Source organism: Halichoerus grypus, chromosome 15 (assembly GCF_964656455.1).
Source record: "Halichoerus grypus chromosome 15, mHalGry1.hap1.1, whole genome shotgun sequence".
Lineage (NCBI taxonomy): Eukaryota > Metazoa > Chordata > Mammalia > Carnivora > Phocidae > Halichoerus > Halichoerus grypus.
In genome coordinates, this window is record NC_135726.1 from 50,764,239 (window position 1) to 50,783,371 (window position 19,133).

Sequence of the window (19,133 nt, forward strand, 5' to 3'; positions counted from 1 at the left end):
TGTTGTTGTTCTTCTTCTTCTTCTCCTCCTATTCCTCCTTCTTGTTGTTGTTCTTCTTCTTCTTTCTTCTCCTTCTTCTTCTCCTTCTTCTTCCTCCTCCTCCTCCTCCTCCTCCTCCTCCTCCTCCTTCTTCTTCTTCTTCTTCTTCTTCTTCTTCTTCTTCTCCTTGAAGTTCCCTTCTTATCATATCATTTCAGGGCCTACATAATATCCACATGACATCACTAGCCAGGTTGAACTTGCTCCATTGGTTAAGCTATCTGACTCTAATGAAAGAGAAGTGACTCATTAGATGTTATATCTGCCATTTGTATTCTGTTTTCCTACTTAGTTAATCCCTTCCCCAAGTTATCTATGGACTTGATGATGGTTTGTTATGATTTCTGCAAATGTAACTTAGCTATTTCTTGGAGTATCAGCAAGGGTTGATTTCAACTCCATCCTACCTTGACTGGACCATAAAGGCAAGCTATGTATATGATTGCTCCTTGTCTTCTTCTCTCTCTCTTCTTCTTTAAATAATTTTTAAAAATTTTAATGGTGGTTTTAAAAAAAGCTCAGGACACAAAATTTACCGTCTTAACCATTTTTAAGGTACAGTTCAGCAGTAAGTATCTTCACATTGTTGTGCTGCAGATCAGGGCTCATGTTCTTTCAGTGACACACCAAAATTTTTTGCACAGTTATGTGGACAGATATGTTTCATTTTCATCATTATATTTTTGCTGTCATCTGCATTGATGCAAGTAGCCTATTAGGAGGTACTTTTGTGGGTGTTATTATTTAAAAACTGAGTCAAGCTTATTTTAGATGAGTTGTTTTTAAGTAAAATATTGAATAAATAAATAAAAGTGCAGATGCGGTGTACATATGGAAGGAATTAAGATGTGGTATGAGCAAGGCTGAGGTTTGGGATACGAAGACCTGCTAAATCCTCCTCCTCCCCCAAGGCATCCCTTACCCATCCTCAGTCTCCACTAGATCCTGAATCACATGCTCTCAAAAAGCTCTGTTTTCACCTTTCCTTTCCATCAGAGTTCTTTGGGAAGCAAGTAACTAAATCGCAAATCAAACTTCCAGAAAGATCAAGGGGAACATATAGACTCAGATGACACAAAAGCTGAAAGATTAGGGCCAGCTTCAGGCACAGATGGGTCTAGGTGTTTAAATGATGTCATCAGAAATCTGTCCATCTACTCTGCCATGCTTTCTTATGCGTTGGCCTCACTCTAGGCTGCTTTTCTACTCATGGTAGAAAGAGGGCCCCCAGCTGCTCCACACTTAGGTCCCTTCAGCTTTGCAAGCCAGACAGAAAGAAAATGCTTTATTCCCCAGAATTCCAATAGAAGACCTCTGTTTGCTTTTCCTGGGCCTGTGTTGGTGGTGTGTCTAGCTCTCACTGAGGCACGGGGTTGAAATGCTTTTATCGCTAGGCTAGGGTCACGTGCCCAACCCTCCCCCAAAGCAAACTCCAGATGCTGTTGCCCCAATAAAAGAGCCTGAAAGCTGGATAAGCTGAAACGCCAGACTCCTCATCCACAGACGGTTATTAATCGTGTTGCAAATATTTGCTTATCACCCACTAGTAGTCCCCTGGCCTGGTTAATTGCCCCAGCAAGCCTTCACAAAAATCATTTAAAAAAAAAGGCAGTGTGGTAATGTTAATAAAGATATTACCAAGTAACTTGATAATGACTATTTTCAAACACTTGTGTGTGAAACTTTGCCCCAGGGTAGAAACCTGGACCTCTTTGGGAGGGAAAAGCATGAGCTGCTGAGTCAGATAGGAGTTCAAATTCCAACATTCCCATGACACTCACTCACTTACACATTGTTCATTCACTATAAAAAAAAATTATTGAGGGGCGCCTGGGTGGCTCAGTCGTTAAGCATCTGCCTTTGGCTCAGGTCATGATCCCAGGGTCCTGGGATTGAGCCCCACATCAGGCTCCCTGCTCCGTGGGAAGCCTGCTTTTCCCTCTCCCACTCCCCCTGCTTGTGTTCCTGCTCTCACTCTCTCTCTGTCAAATAAATTTTAAAAAAATCTTTAAAAAAAAAAAATTAATTGAGCACCCATGATATGCCCGGCACTGTTCTAGACACTGTGGACACAGCCAGACAAAATCCTTCCCTCCTGATGTTCTAGAGAGGTGGGTGTGGGGATGGGGAGACAGATAATAAACAAGTGGACAAAGAAATGAATAATTTCAGACAGTAGTAAATGTTGGAAAGAAAAGAAAACAGTGTGCTTTGCTAGCAAGAAGCTGGGGCTTCCCCTGTAACAGGCATTAGGGAAGGTCCTTTGGAGGAGTTGCTATTTGATTTGAGACTGGAACAATGAGATGCAATCAGCTATATGTTGACTTGTGTAAGGTGCTAAGAAAAGGGAGCAGCAAGTGCTAAGGCCCTGAGGTGACTCTCTCCAAGAACTGACAAAAGCCATTGTGAATAGCTGTACGAGGTTAGGTGAACTACTTAGCCTCTGTGAGCCACTGGAAAAAGAAGATGATCAGACTGACCCTGCAGGGTTGCTATGAGGATTCAATTAAACAACAATTCTTAAAGGTCAAGTGCTGTGCCTGGCATATGGTAGGTGTTCAATAAACGCCAGCTGTTTGAGCAATACAATTATTGAGGAGGAAATAATGGGTCCAAAGGATGAGAGAAAGAAGTTTTTGTGGCTTGTTCTTCCAGAATCCAAAATTCAGGATATAGTAGGAGCAAGGCCCTGAGAAAGGGCTTCTGAACATGCCTCCAGGACATCCTGGATACCTATAACAATACTTCGCATTATTTTAATAACTACTGCCATTCATCGAGCACCTACTCTATGCCAGGCACTCTGCTGGGCATCTGATGTCCATGGGCCCCTCTGACTCTGAGGCAGGCACTATTATCAACATCCCCATTTTACAGAGGAGAAACGTGGAGTCTCAGAGCTGATAGTCACGGAGTCTGGAGCCAAGTCAGGAGGCAAGCGAGGCCCCAGCCACCTCCTACCTGATGACCTTTGGCCATTCCTCTCCTCTGATGTGAAGTGACAGAAGCAGGACAATTCCGCCCCACCCTCCATCTTCATCATTCTCCAGGCCAGGAGGGCTGGAAGGGGGCGGGGGCAAAGAGGGAACAAGCGAAACCCTAGAACCCCTTCTCCCAGAATCCCGCCCCTGCGTGCTCCCCACCCACCACTACCATAAACCCGGTGCTAGAGAAGAGTGCAGGTCGGGGAGGTGAATTCCCAGCCGAGAGCAGGAGCCAGGCAGGGAAGCGGGGGGTGTGGCCAGGACGGGGGGCGGGGCCAAAGCTGCGTACTTGACTTTGAGGTCTAGGAGGCCCCACTCCTGACAGGGCCACCTCCCCTGCGCAGCGCCTGGACAAAACGAGGCATGAGGTGTCCTCTGGACGCCGGACCCGGCCACAGCCCTGCCTGGAAGAGGCTACTTTTAACAGGTGCGTAAGGAACAGTGGCTTCACCCACAGGTTGGGGACAGGGAGAGGACACCCCCAGGGAGAGTCTCTATCCAAGTCAGAGTTGCCCCTCTCAGAGCTCTGCCTCTAGTCAGTTGAAAGATGCACAAGAGCTCTTGAAGTCCCCCCAAGAGGCCGTGCTATTGACCCTTTTTACCAAGGAAGGGAGGCTCAGAGAGGGACAGAGTCACCTGTCCAAGATCGCTGGCTGGTGAGGGTAGAATCAGAATTCAGGACCAGGACCACCCCCCCCCCAGCCCTTTTTCACCAAACTCCCTGGCTCACCCCAGCTATCTACATCTAATAATAATTTTTAAATAATAATAATAAGATAGGGGCGCCTGGCTGGCTCAGTCGGTTGAGTGTGGGACTCTTGGTTTTAGAGCAGGTCACAATTTCATGGCTTGTGGGATGGAGCCCCGCCTGGGGCACCACTCTCATCGCAGAGTCTGCTTGAGGATTCTTTCTCTCCCTCTGCCACTCCCTCCACTCGCATGTCTCTCTCTCTCTCTCAAATAAATAAATAAATCTTTTTTAAAAAAATAATAATAGGGGTGCCTGGGTGGCTCAGTCAGTTAAGCATCTGCCTTCAGCTTGGGTCATGATCCTGGGGTCCTAGGATGGAGCCCTGGGACGGGCTCCCTGCTCAGTGGGGAGTCTGCTTGAGATTCTCCCTCTCCCTCTGCCCCTCCCCCTGCTCATGCTCTCTCTCTCTCTCTCAAATAAATAAATAAAATCTTAAATAATAATAATAATGATTATAAAATAACAAGTCATAATATCAAGAGGTCATATGACTGACTTCTTCTACATGCCAGGCTGTTCTAAGAGCTTTCATGTAGTAACATTTAATTCTTAACTCTATGAGGTAAGGGCTATATGATCCCCACTTCATAGTGGAGGAAACTGAGGCACAGAGAGGTTGTGTGCCTCCCCCAGGCCACACAGCTTAGAAATGGCAGAGGGAGAATTTGAACCCAGATGGTCTGACCACCAAGACCACACTTTCCAGAGATGACACACATGCACCTCTCAGAAAGTAAATGAATTGCCTCCTTTTCCAGGTCTTAAAAAGGTCAGTTTCCGTGTAGTTTCAAAACCCCAAACTCCACCCGGTTTAAAGCTTCGCCTCATCCCCAGCTGAGGCCCGTGTCCGACTGCAGTAAGATTCTAGGGGGACGTGGTGGGCCTCGGCCTGTTTCTCTTTGTGTCCTTCCTCCCCACCCAGAGATGTGGTCTGTGGCCCTCTCAGGGCCACGGGCAGAGGGGAGGAAGGCCAGGAAGGGGGCAGGAAAGTTTCTACTTGGCTATTTTACTTGTAAGGTGGAGTCAAGCCCTTCTGTGTGGTTGAGGCACCATTGCTGGATCCGTCTGGGTGGGGGGCACTTTGAGGACCCTCGTCACTGCAGAGTATGTTGTTGTGGCTCCATGAACTGGGCCCCCCTAGAGGCTCACCAGCATCTCCTGGCTCCCTCCAGCCTCTTTCTGCCAAGGTCTGCCCTTGGGAGCCCTGTCCCATGAGGGGCCTTGCCAGACAGCCTCCAGCCAGCTCCTTGGCGAGGCATCCACCACTGCCTCATGGGAAACACGAGGACACCTTTGTCATCACACGGAATGCTAGAGGCATGGGTCATTTCCACTCCAGCCTCTGTTCCCTCTGCCCCACAGGCCCTTTCCACTCCATCCCTCACTTGGACACCTAGAGGTCTAAGTTCCCGCAAATTCCAGGGGACACATTTCTAGCTCTCCGGGAGAGGTTCCCTTGGAGCTGCCCTCACTTGGCCTGGGCAGGAAGAAAGCCCCAGGCCTCCCCTCTCCTCCCTCTGGGGGGGGGGACTCCCAGTTCATTCTCAACTCTGCCCCAGAAAACCTCACTCTGAGCTTCCCCTCTTCTCCCTTCCCACAGCCTGGCGGGGGGTCAAGAGGCTGGTGCTGGCAGAGCTGGTGACCTGTAATCCATTTTCGAGACTTCAGTTGGGCATGAAGGTTCTTGGCAGCTGCTGTTCTGTTCTCAGCCCCTGGTACCTCTGTGGAAATTTTGAGAGCATGGGAGAAGTCAAGTATAACATCTGGCGTGTGTCTGTATATATATAACTGCTGATTGAGGAAGTGTCCCTGACTGAAATAGCCACGCTCCCAAAACCGAAGAGTTCTGAATTATCTCTATGGTTCCAGCTCTGAAATTCCATCCTTCATCCCACAGGCTTAAAATATATGTGCACATACACACACACACATATATATAAAATCTATATAATACCTAAATGAGACTGCCCTCAGCCCTGAAAATTCATGATCTCATAGAATCTCAGGCACTCTTGTGAAATGATTGCTATCAACCACCCTCCTTGATGAGCGGGGAAACGGAGGCTCGGAGTCCAGAAATAATAAGTGGCAGAGTCTGGGTTATGAACCCGGGTCTAGTGGCCTCAAAGTCTCCAAGTGAAACCGTGATTCTACAGCAGCTGGAGGAAGGGTTGCCAAGATGTGAGGTCTTCTTAAGGTGCCTTGGGGACACTCGTTGAATCACCAGGCACCTGCAATGGTGTCAGAGTCAGAACTCCATCCCCGAATGCAGACTGGGTGACCTGAGATCTTCTACTTCAATCACTGATTCAACAAACACTCCTGAGCGCCTGCTGGGGGCCAAGCTTGTGCGGGGTGGTGCTGGGGACAGAGCGGCGACCAAGACAGCCCCAGCCCTGCTCTCTTGGGGCTCACAGGCCAGAGAGAAGACAGACCCATCCCCCAGTGGGTAGGGCAGGAATGTGGGGGCCCAAAGAAGAGGGCTGAGTCTGAAGCTGGGGAGGTGCTGGCCAGGGAAGGCCCTTTCAAAGCTGTCAAAATCGAAGTAAGAGCTCAGAGAAAGGTGGCGTCGCTTATGCAAATTGCATCCCTGTGCCCTTTGTTTCATAAAAGGGGAAGAATGCAAATTTTTTTTCCGTCAAGATAAAAAAGCAACACCCTGAGCAGGTCCCGTTTATTCCCATCACTCTGCGGCTAGAGCTTCCATCACTCCATCTCCTGAGGTCCCTGCCCCGACACAAGTGTAGCGTCTATCACCAAGCATCCCTGAGGGTCAGGGAAGGCTTCAGAACGGGGGTGCCTGAGCTGAAACTGGAATCACAGCTAGATGAAGAGTTAGGGGGAACAGCATTCTAGGTAGGGGGACCCGCATATGCAAAGGCCCGGAGGCCAGGGCAACTGCACTGAGTTCGGTCTGCCTGATGCAGACAATGAGGGAAGAGTGGTGAGAAGAGCGTGGAGATGTAGGAGGGTGCCAGGCGAGGGGATCTGCGCTGTGTCCTGAGAGCACTGGGGAGCCACAGAAGGCTTATGGGCAGGGGAATAGAAAAGTCACACCAGGGGCGCCTGGGTGGCTCAGTCGGTTAAGTGTCTGACTTTTGATTTTGGCTCAGGTCATGATCTCAGGGTCGTGAGATCGAGCCCCACGTGGGGCTCCATGCTCAGCGGGGAGGCCACTTGAGATTCTCTCTCTCGCCTTGCCCCTCCCCCCAACTCTCTCTCAAATAAATACATAAATCTTTTTAAAAAGAAAAATGACACCAGCTGCCGACTCAGAGATAAAACCAGTGGAGGTACAAGGAGGGCAGTGAGGCCCCCTCACCCACCCAGAAGGCCCTGTAATGGGACAACTCCCAGCTCTCCACTTTTGACCTTGGCTCTGAGACTCAAGCTCGCTGTGCCTCAGTTTCCCTGCCTATAAAACAGACTAGTGCTGACCTCAGAGTTGTAGAGGGGACCAGTGAGGTCGTGGCTGGGAGAACCTGGCACGGTCCCTGGCACACAGCCAGCATGGGGTGTCAGCTGACCCCCTCCCCCAGAAGCTGCCCTTCTGCGACCTGTCACAGCCGGTTCCAGAGCCCAGCACTGTCTGTATCTGGTGCTGCTGCCCTGGGAGTCATTACCCCCGCTACCACTTCTCATTCCAGGAGAGAGCTGATGTTTTCACGTTTGTTCTGTAAGTGGGTATTTCTGATCCTTAGAATGTAACCACTTATTGTATTGCTTTTGTTTTTAATCTTTAAAAGACATATTTACAGCACCCCAAGGACTTGCAATTACAGAAGCAAGAATGGTAATAGTGATGATAATTATAAATATAATGTCAAGCATTGATTTGGCAGTCACCTTGTTGGTACGCTGTTCTAAGCGCCCTTTATAAGCATTAGACCAGGGCTTCTCAACATCGGCACTACTCACATTTGGGGTCCAATGCTTCCTTGTTGCTGGGGCTGTCGTGAGCATGGTAGGAGGCTGATCAGTCTCCTTGACCTCTACCCACTGGGTGCCAGTAGCACCTCCCCCACCCCCCGTCATGACAACCAGAAAGACTTCTAGACATTGCCAATGTCCCCTGAGGGGAGCAAATCATCCCCAGTTGAAAAATCACTGAAGGCATCATCATTCCCATTTTATAGATAAGGAAACTGACGCTCGGAGAGGATAAGTAATTTTCCCAAAGTCACCAGAGCTAATAAGTTTTGGGACTTGCACGCTGGCAGTCCAATTCCGGATCTTACATTCTGGTGTGTGTGCATTTGTGTGTGTGTGCACGTGTGTGTGAAAGACTATTGAGAACATTTATGCTCTCCTATTTCCTTTATTCAAATTTTACTCAATTTTTGAATGGGTTGTATATTACCAAGGTTTAAATCTCAAAGATATAGAAAAGACCTTGAGTGAAGTCTCTGTCCTATCCACCCACCCAGTTCTGAGCCTTCCCTCCCCGCCATCACACACAGAGCCACTGTTTTTGTGCATCCTTCCAGGGTTTCTTTGTGTGTTTATAAGAAATGCAAATATATATTTACTTTTCTCCCGTTTTTACACCAAAGGTAGCATACCATAAGAACTATCCAGCAGCATGCATTTGTAACTTAACTACATACTCTGGAGATCTTTACCTCTCAGTTCATGCCATTCCGGAGTTCTTCCTCATCCTTTTGTACAGGTGTATCGTTCCACTGTGTGAATGGACCATAATTTATTAAATTGGTTCCCTATGGACGGGCACTTGGATATTTCCAATCTTTAGCCATTATAACTAAGGTGTGACAAATGACGCTGCCCGTTAGTCATTTTATATTGAGAAAGTGTATCTGTAGAACACATTCCCTGACGTTTAATTTCAGGGTCAGAGGATATGGAGGGCACCCAGGTGGTTCAGTCATTTAAGTGTCTGACTTCGGCTCAGGTCATGATCTCAGGGTGCTGGGATGGAGTCCTGTATCGGGCTCCCTGCTCAGCGGGAAGTCTGTTTCTCTCTCTGTCTGCTGCTCCGCCTGCTTGTGATCTCTCTCTCTCTCTCTCTGTCAAATAAAAATACAGTCTTTAAAAATAATAATAATAATTTGCTTTTCTCTTACCATGAGCACGGCTGAATATTTGACATTTCTATTTTATTTTTATTTTTATTTTTATTTTATTTTATGAATGGCCTACCCATATCCTTTGTATATGTTTCTGTTAGGTTGTTGATATTTTTCTTATTGATATCTCAGAGCTTTTTACATATTAGCAAAATAAGCTCTTGGTCTGTGAGATCTGTTGCAAATCATTTTTCCTGGTATGTCATTGTTCTTCTGACTTGGTGGGTGGTATTTGTTTTTTTCCACTTGGCTGAAGTTCTTTACATTTTCATCTCAGGTGTTTCAGTCTTTTATGGCTGGACCTTGTGTTCTTACTGCAACAGCCATCAATCCAATGAGAGGCAGAAGAGTGGGGTGGGTAAGTGCATAGGGTCTGGAGCCAGACCCTGAGGATTTCACTGCAAGCATTAAGCCACGTGGAAATTTAATTAAAGGAAGTGAGAGCAGCTGGGGATGGTGGGGCACACTCACCAGTCTACTTTACTGACAGAATTTTGCTTGCCTGGGTGTGGCTCACAGCCCTGCTCTTTATCACCTATGACATCCTGGACAATGGTCTTCAGTTCTCTGAGCTTCCATTTCCTCAGTCCTCCTGGGGGTATAATAATTGTGTCACTCAGGGTTGAGGTAGGAAATGGTCTACTCAAAAGGAGTAATGACGGGGGTTAATAAAGGGACTATTTGCAGAGGTGTAGGCAGGACATAGGTAAACCCACCTGAGATTGTGCAACACCCAGGGACTAGCCACAGCAGAAAGCCGTTACTTCCTCTGTGCTAGAAGCCGTGTAAGCGGAAGAGCAGACCCCCAAAACCCAAAGACAGTGGTGTATGGAGAGGGACACCAACGGCAGCCTTATTAGAGGGACAGAGCCGACCCATGTTGATGGAGCAGGGAGGGAGCTGTGGGACCAGCTACCTCAAGGTCACTCCCATTGGCAGAAGCCAACCCGAAGCAAAAGACATGGGGACCTGATGATGCAGCTCAAAGAAGTCAGCCTTTCAGGAAGCAGAGCAGGGCAGAGGTCAGAGAATGGATCTGCAGGATACCCTGAATAATGTGTGCTTGGTGGGGTCGATGAAGGAGTAAGTAAGATAATATATGTTCATTGCTTAGAACAGTGTCTGGATTGTAGGAGGTGCTCAGTGAATGTTCCCTTTTATTTCTTTTTTTTTTAAGATTTATTTATTTGAGAGAGAGAGAGAGAGAGTGAGCAGGGGGAGGGGCAAAGGAAGAGGGAGAGAGAGAGAATCCTCAAGCAGACTTCCTGCTGAGTATGGAGCTCGAGCCCAGGACCCCGAGATCATGACCTGAGCAGAAATCAGGAGTCAGACACTTAACCAACCGAGCTACCCAGGCGCCCCCCCTTACACTATTTCTGTCATTATCACTGTTATCAGCTCTTGATGTGCCACACTCCTCGCCAGCTCGGGAAGGTTTATTTGCTGGGGCATCATCTCACCTTTGGTCCCATTTGCTCCCTCTGCTCTCTCCTCTCCTTTCCCACACCCTCCAAGGCATCCTGATCGCATCCTGCACCTGTTCTGCCTCGTTGGACCTGCCCGCCCCCACATCTCCAGACCCCTTGACCGAAGGAGCCAGTGCCCGCCTGCCTGTCCCCAGAAGCCCGAATGGTGTTCTCTCCACTTCTTGGTTCCAAGGGCACAAGGCCCGGCCAGAAACCATGATCTTCTCCCCTGAGGGCTTCCCAGGGCCCAACCACATCGGCCAGGAGACACTGGACACCCAAAGCAGCCTGATCATCGGAAATGCAACAGCTCAAGACACAGTGCTGGAAACCAGCAGAGGACGCAGGAGTGCGACAGAGCAGATACTTGGCCAGGGTGAGTGGGGCCGAGAGGGACGGAGTTCTCAGGCAGAGAGAGCGGCGTGGGCAAGGCTGGAGGGGCAAGAGAGATCTGGAGAGCACAAGAAATTGTGCGCAGAACCGTAGAGGGGGTGCAGGCCATGCGAGGCTGTTGGCTTTTCAGTGTGACTTGGGAAGGCAGGTAGAGCTGGTGGTCTGCAGGGCTGACCATGCGGGGCTGACCATGCGGGGCCTGAGATTTCCACTCAACAAAACACTTACCGACGCTGATTCTTACATATGCATCAAATCCTTTTTTAGTGCCTTCTCTGTCCTGGGTGGGGCTGGGCTCGTGGGCAGGGACATGCAAGAACCTAGCCTAGGAGACAGGTAGGGCTCCCCAGAGGAGGGGCCATCCGAGCTGGGACCTGTAAAGCCGATCAGGAGTTTGCCCCGTGAAGAGTGGGAGAAAGTTCTCCTTTAGAGAGACCAGCTGGAGTAAACACCAAAAAGCAGGAAAGACAGGCTGCAACTTACTGAGCCCTCGCTACGTACCAAACACAGGGGATTTTACAACGACCCAAGAAAGCAGATGCTCCGAGCACCAACCCCACTGCACAGGTGGGGAACTAAGACCGAGAGGTGATGTCAATAGCCTGTGGTCACCTAGAAGCAAAAGGCCAAGCTGCGATTCTACAGGACTCTCTATGGTCCTGGAGCTTATCTCCTTTCCCACGGCCTCTCTAGCCCAGCACCATCTTCAGGGTACCAAAGGTGGGGAGAGTTCCCCCACCTCCCGTGCCCGTGCCATGCTCAGCCTGGAGCTTGTGCAGCCTCTGAGACCAGGACAGCCTTGCAAAGACGTGGCTGCCCCACCAGTGACTAGCCTTGTGTCCTTGCAAAGGTACTTCCCATCTGTGTACTTCAGTGTCTTCATCTGTAAAATGGACTCATGGTAGAACCTACCCCATAGGGTTGTGTTGAGGATTTCAGTGAGTAAATCTGGTGTTTTTCAAGCTTTTTCAATCATGACCCACAGTGAGAAATGAACTTCACATCATGACCTGGTGTGTACTTGTATACACACACACACACACACACACACGCGTAAGACACATGTCATAAAATAACAGTTATTGCTATGAGCAATGCATTCTGATATTTTCTATCATATTATAGCTCATGTCACATTTCAAATGCTGATTACAACTTTCTTTTTTTTTTTTTAAGAGTTTATTTATTTATTTGACAGAGACATAGCGAGAGAGGGAACACAAGCAGGGGGAGTGGGAGAGGGAGAAGCAGGCTTCCCGCTGAGCAGAGAGCCCGACGCGGGGCTCGATCCCAGGACCCTGGGACCATGACCTGAGCTGAAGGCAGACGCTTAATGACTGAGCCACCCAGGAGCCCCTGATTACAACTTTCCAAATGATTTCGTCCAAGCATGGATGGGTCTCACTCACTCATAACCAGCCATGAGTTAGCATGTGTTTGGAATGGTGTTTGGCTTCTAGTAAGAGCCAGATCCAAGTGGATATTACATTGATTCCTGTTTCTACACCTGGTGGGCTCTTTCTCCTCCTGCCAGGCTTAGCTGATTCACCACCTCCTCCAGGAAGCCTTCCATGGGTTCTTGGTTTGAGCTAAAGTTCTTTTCACTTTATCATATTGCATTGAAATTGGAAATCAGCTCAGTGTGGAGGCTCCAGGCACTCACCACGACATCAGACTTGCGGGCTCAAATACTCGCTGTGCCTCTCTCTGACCATGAAGCCTGAGCCTAAGAACCCCTGGACCTCAAGTCTTTAACCTGGAAAGAGAACTATTATGGATGCCCCATCTCTGTAAAGAGGGTTCCCAGCAGCCAGGCGCAGGTCCCGAGCCTTTGGAGACCCCCTCTTGACTCCTCTCTTTCTCTCCAATCCATCAGCAAATCCTGTGGGCTCTGCTTTCAAACTAATCCAGAATCCAGCCACTCCTCCCAGCTCTTCAGCCTCACCCTGGGCCAGCTGAGGGCTGGGCAGCTGGGATATTTATATACCAGCCCATGCCAGTCATCGCGTAGTGCCTTGGCTGTGCCCATCTCCCAATTCTCTGGCCTGCTTCCACCTTGGCCAGAGCAGGCTCTGGCAGCCGGAGAAAGTGCCCAGGCAACAGGTGCAATGTGGCAGTTGGAAGCGGTGAGGGTGAGGGTGAGGGGCTGGGGTGGGGGCGCCAACAGCTCTGCCACGCTCCATGTCTGGAGCAGCACTGGGCACCAATCAGGAACTCCAAACACATTTGTTGATGAATGAATGAATGAATGAATGAATGTCCCTGTGTTGGACAAAAGAAGTGCTCAGCCTCTTTGAGGGGTCTCCATCCATGTGGCCTTGCTCTCTGTTTGCACAGCCTGCTCCAACGGAGTGATGCTGCTGACATTCCCTTATGTCTTCGAGGGCGTTATCCAGAGTGACCTCAACTACTCAGTGATCCTGGAGTGCCTGGCTTCTTCTATCACCCCCAAACCCGTGCTGCACTGGACCTTCAACGGGAAGCCCTACAAGATTGGGGCTATGCTGATCATCCGGAGGTTGTCCCTGGAACATCTGGGCACCTACGTGTGCACAGCCAAGAACAGCCAGGGACAGTGTTCCTCCTATCCTGTGACCCTCTCGCTGCCGCGTGAGTCCCCCCGCCCCCACCCCAGACTTCTGCATCCTTGGTTGCATTGAGCCACCTACAGAGCGGTCCACTCTGAGCCCCTCTCCAGCCAAGATGTCATCCCGTCCTTCCATCTGCCTGGCAGAGTGGGGATTATTAGCCCATTTTACAGAGGCTGCAGCTCACAGAGATGAGCTCGAACAAATGCTCAGCTCAGGATCTGGAGCCAGCGATCTGGATCCCGGCTCCAACTATTGGCTGGCTGTGTGAACTTAACCTCTCTAGGTCTCAGCACATACCTGCAAAAAAAAAAATGCAGGTGATAATGAGTGGTTCTGAGCACAGGCTTTGGAGTTTGAATTCTGGCTTCACCACTTCCTAGCTGTGTGACTTTAGACCCCTGCCTTGACTTCTCTGTGCCTCAGTGTCCTCATCTGTAAATTGGGAAAATAATAGCGCCCACCCTGAAGTATAGTTGTGAGCATTCAATGAGATAAGGAGGTGAACAGCTTAAAATAATAGAGCCCAGTGTTACTGGACACGAGTGAGTGCTCAGAAAGCATGAGCTAGTATCGTGGCTGCAATTACCATTATCCATATTATTATTAATTTTGTGACTATTACTGTATGCGGTGGCACGTGTGGAGCCTCAGGGGGCAGTAACAAGAACAGCCTGTTGGGATCAGGAAAGTGGTCTAGGAGCTGGTTAAACCTGGATTCAATTCCCGCCCTTGTGCCTTCCTGGCCAGGTGACTTAAGATAAGTGACATCCCTTCTCTGAGCCTCTGTTTCTTCCTGTGTATAATGGGGGTGACTGTGTATACCTCTGCAAGATTGTCATAAGGAGCAGAAATAATACATGAATGAGGCCAGCAGAACACCTGTTGGAAAGCAGGTGCTTAAAGGGCACCTGGCTTGTTCTGTCGGGGGAGCATGAGACTCTTGATCTTGGGGTCGTGAACTCAAGCCCCACGGTGGGCGTGGAGCCTACTGAAAAAAAAAGAAGAAGAAAGAAAGCAGGTCCTTTAAATAGCAGCTATCCTCATGAATATTATTTTTCGTGTATTTATGCATGGAGGACGAGAGGCCTGGAACCAGCTAAAATGGTACAGAGGACCTGGCCAGTAGAGAAGTAGGGGAGGGACTTGGGCAGCAGGGAACACATGAGCAAAGGTCCAGAGCATGGAAAAGGCAAGGGTGATGGAAAGTCTGGCTTGGCTGGGTCCCAGAGAGCTGCCATTTCTTCCCAGCCAGGCTCTAGTAGGAGCTTCAGGATTTGGTTTGGGGGTGATTCACTGGGAGAAAAAAGTTTAAATCCTGTAGCAGCAGGTGACTCTGATAGGTTCATTGAGAATGACTTTCAGGTCCCCCTTTATTCGTCCATCAACTATTCTGGAAATGTTTATTGGCTGCCTACTACATGACCAGCCCGTGCTGGGTGGTGTTGGGGACATTCTGGAGACAGCCCTGGCCCTGGCCCCAAACAGTAATGTTTGAGTGGGGGACAGACTGGTGGGGGACAGACCCGTCCACAAACAGTAATGACCAGAGTGGGCAAGACTGGGGTGGGGGAGCCAAGGAGCCACCTGACCCAGCAAGTGGGTCAGGGAGGGCTTCCTGGAGGAGGGGACATCTGAGCTGGTACTAGGATACATAGGAATTATCCAGGCCAAGGGGAGGAAAATGGCATAAATAGCATTCTAGGGGGTACAAAGGCCAGGAGGTAGAAGAGAGAGGTGAGCTCAGAAATTGAGTAGAGTCCTGTGGAACTAAGTTAACAAGGTAGGGAGAGAGAGAGAGCTGAGGCTGGCCGAGTGGCAGGGCCTCAAAAGCCAAAATGAAGGATGCTTCCTCCCCAGGTCCTGGGAAGCCACAGCAAGGTTCTGAGCTGGGGACGAACAGGGTCAAGTTTGAGCTTTCCACAGACCCCTCTGGCTTCTAGGGGTGGGGAGGTGGGAGGGGGAGGGACTGGGGCAGGAGATCCAGGAGGAGGCTGGGGTGGAGGCCAGAGGATGGGAAGGAGGGGGTAGACTGAAGACACGCTCAGGAGGTGAAATGGTGGGAGGCGGCGGTGTGGAGGGAGGATGGCTCCCCCAGTCTTGCCCCTTCTTGGTCCCCAGAAGACAACGTGGATCCCACAGACGCTGAGCCCATCGAGCCAGACCCCGTTCTCACCGTGTCAGGAGGAGCTGCTATAGGCCTCCTCGTGGCTGGAAATATAGGGGCCATGATGCTGATAGGGGGCATAAGCCTCACCATCTTCCAGAGCATAAGGTATGTGCTGCCCTTCACCTCTGTCCACTGCCTGACATCCGCTCAGCCCCCACAAGACATAGCTCATTCTGCAGCAAGACAGAAACCCAACCAACAGCCTCATCCAAGAAGCTTTAGACTCAGGGAGGAGGATACCTACCCCTGACGCATGCACCCGAAGTGACACCGGGGAACAAAGAGACAGAAAAGGATTCCGGAGCTCATCTGCCTAGGTTCGAATCCTGGCTCTATTCCCTACCCACAGTGAGGCCATGGGCAAGTTGCTCCCGCTGTCTGTGCCTCAGTTTGCCCATCTGCAAAATGCCATCCTTGGGGCTGTTGTGAGGATGAAACAAGCTACTATTTCTAAAGCATCCACACCTGTGCCCGGCATGTGGTCAGTGCTGTATTCAGTCCTTCTACACATATCAATCCAGTGCACACCCTGCCGGCGCTGGGGAAACCCTGAGAATAGCAGCCGGAGTCCTGGACCTCAGGAACTTGCATCCTAGTCAGAGACACCAGCAATTCACGTGATGACCAAGTAAAATATTTTTTTTTATTTTATTTTTTTAAAGATTTTATTTATTTATTTGACAGAGAGAGTGAGAGAGCACAAGCAGGGGGAACAGTTGAGGGAGAGGGAGAAGCAGGTTCACCGCCAAGCAGGGAGCCCGATGCAGGGCTCGATCCCAGGACCCTGGGATCATGACCTGAGCCGAAGGCAGACGCTTAACCATCTGAGCCACCCAGGTGCCCCGACCAAGTAAAATATAGATAGCATGTTGGATAATGATGAGTGCTAAGCAGTGGAGTAAGGCTGGGAAGTAAGGCCAGGGTTGGGGTGGGGTAGGGTTTAATTAAGTCAGTGAAGGCCTCCCCAAGAAAGTGACATCTGAGCAAAGACACTGAGCAAAGGAGGGATGGATGTCAGTGAATGTCTGGCAGAAGGGCATAGCCAGGAGGGAAAATAGCCAGGGCAAAAGGCCCTGAGGTAGGACTTCCCTGGTGTGTTCAAGCAATAGCAAGGAGGACAGCATGGCTGGAGTGCTGTGAGGAATGGAAAGAGAAATAGGGCATGAGATCAGGGAGCGAATGGGGGTGGGGGTGGACAGAAAGTGTAAGGTCTTGCGGGCCACATAAGGACTTGGCTTTTGTTCTGAGTGACATGAGAGCCATGGAGGGTTTAGAGCAGAGGAGGGATGGGATCTGACTTATATCCGACTTGCATTTCATTCCTAGATGTATTAGCTATTACTGTAATACTGTAATATCTTACCATGTATTGAGCGCCTATTATGTGCTTGCTAAACATTATTCTACTTAATGTCCACAAGAGCTCTGCAGGTGTTGGGGGGAAGGGGGAGGGGCGGTGGTGGATAAGAGAGAAAATCTTGTTTTTGTCAAAGAGGAAACTAAGGCTCAGAGAGAAGTGACTAGCCCTAGACCCCACAGCTAGAGAGGAATTCAAACCCAGAACCCTGCCTCATTCCTAGTTCTCGCCCCTAACCTCAACTGCCTCTTCTCCTGCCATAACAACACAAGCCTTCATAGCTTATGTACTGCAAGCTGACATGGTTTGCAAAGGCCTTGGGGATCAACTGGCAGAGGCTGGGGCCAAGTCTCCAGTCCCTGAGTCCCATGTGGAACCTTCCAGGGGTGAGGCAGGGCCAGGCTACTGCCTGAATCCCCTGCATCCTCCTCCTCACTGTAGCAGCTGCAACTTCCTGGGCCCTCAGTAAGTGCCAAGAGCCTTCAAGTCACAGCTACTCCAAGGGATGGGTACGTTCTTGTTCTCATTTTCCAAGTGAGTAAACCAGAGAAACTCACCTTGCCCAGGGACACAGCTGACAAATGGCTGACCCTGAACCAAACCCAGATTCAAATCCAAAATCATGTTCTTAGAGGGGAAGGATGAGACATCCAGTCCCTGCCTCCACGAGCAGGCAGGAGGGGTCATTTCCTGTCCTCCCACAATTTTGGCCAAGACGTATGATGACGGACAGATGGATGCTGACGGCAGCCAGGAGGAACCAGCCTCTTCTAATCATGGCAACCTTGGAGATGAGGTCATGAGGACAGGCGTGGCTGTCTTGTCCCTCCCGTTGGGGAGGAGGAGTCCTCCGGAAAGAGGGGTATGGCTGAGGGGAAGCCCCACACACACCCACCACACCCACCAAGGGCCAAAAGAGATCCCTGTTGTTTGCAGTTAAGGCCCTGGGCCCTGAAGCCAGGCTAACTAACCTCCTACCCTATCTGTAAAACAAGGATAATGGTAATTCCTACCTCAAAGGGAAAGTGTGCAGATTACATACATAGCAGGAGTAAAGCACTGCAAATAGTACCTGGCAATGGTAAACCTTCAAAAAATGTCAGCCACATGATGATGATGATGATGGTGATGGTGATGATGATGATGACGATTTCACTCTCTCTCTCTCTCTCTCTCATTATAGGACTAACAGACAAAGAATACGGATATGCTGCTGAAGTGGGCACTTGTCTGTCAGCCTCAGAGGTGATGCTGGGAAGGGCAGCAAGAGAATCCTGGGGCTGGGACAAGATGAAGTTCCTGGGGGCTCCAGATGAGACCTCCTCCCTCCTGATCATTTGTCTTTGGGATGTTCTCATCTTGCTGAGAGTCCCAAAGACTGCCTTTCTCTCCCTCTCCCCAGCTGCCAGTGTCCCACCTGCCCAGCTCACCAAATCCCTGGAAACCACCTACACGAGCGGTCCATATTTCATAAAATTTGTGGGCTGAGAGCAAAGGATACTCACTTAAGTGGGTCAATAAAAACAAAAGGAGGGGGCGCCTGGGTGGCTCAGTTGGTTAAGCGACTGCCTTCGGCTCAGGTCATGATCCTGGAGTCCCGGGATCGAGTCCCACATCGGGCTCCCTGCTCAGCAGGGGGTCTGCTTCTCCCTCTGCCCTCTTCCCTCTCGTGCTCTCTGTCTCTCATTCTCTCTCTCTCAAATAAATAAATAAAATCTTTAAAAAAAAAAAAAAAAAAACAAAAAAAAAAAACAAAAGGAGGAATTTAATACAAGGATCCAGGAAGACTTCCAAAACTCCAAGGATGTATCAGTTAGCACCTGCTGTGTAACAAACTATCCCCCACCAAATTTAATGGCTTGAAAAGACAGCCATGGATTTAGCTTACAAGTCTGCAGGGTTATCAGTTTGGGCTGGGCTCAGCTGGGCCATTCTTCTGGTCTCTGCTGGGCCCACTCATGCACCTGTGATGAGTTGGCAGTTACCCAGGGGCTGTCTGGACTAGGACAGTTGTCTGGAACAATTAACCTGTCATCCACATCATCTATCATTCATAGCAGGCCGACCCAAGCTTGTTCACATGACAGAGGCAGGATTCCAGGAGTGAGAGCAGAGGGGCAATGCCTTTTAGGGCCAAGGTTAAGGATGGCACATCATCATTTCTGGGGCACCTGGGTGGCTCAGTTGGTTGAGCAGCTGCCTTCAGCTCAGGTCATGATCCTGGGGTCCTGGGATCAAGCCCCATGTTGGTGGGGGGGGTCCCTGCTCAGCAGGGAGTCTGCTTCTCCCTCTCCCTCT

General features: G+C 49.8%; 1 protein-coding gene across 1 annotated transcript; it reads left to right on the forward strand.

Moving 5' to 3' along the window:
* The first annotated feature begins 3,386 nt into the window (after positions 1–3,386).
* On the forward strand, positions 3,387–18,052 carry IGSF23 (immunoglobulin superfamily member 23). Its single transcript, XM_036093644.2, has 5 exons — positions 3,387–3,450; positions 10,377–10,703; positions 13,058–13,330; positions 15,430–15,583; positions 18,019–18,052. Exons 1-5 carry the CDS (start codon positions 3,387–3,389, stop codon positions 18,050–18,052), a joined length of 852 nt encoding a protein of 283 aa, XP_035949537.1.
* Positions 18,053–19,133: the final 1,081 nt, after the last annotated feature.

What these genes read in the sequence shown, in the direction of transcription:
- IGSF23 (XM_036093644.2), top strand. Translation starts at nt 3,387, where the DNA reads ATGAGGTGTCCTCTGGACGCCGGACCCGGCCACAGCCCTGCCTGGAAG. An exon ending in GAAGAGGCTACTTTTAACAG is followed by an intron (nt 3,451 to 10,376) that starts GTGCGTAAGGAA and finishes ACACCCTCCAAG; the next exon opens with GCATCCTGATCGCATCCTGC. An exon ending in ACCATCTTCCAGAGCATAAG is followed by an intron (nt 15,584 to 18,018) that starts GTATGTGCTGCC and finishes CTCTCATTATAG; the next exon opens with GACTAACAGACAAAGAATAC.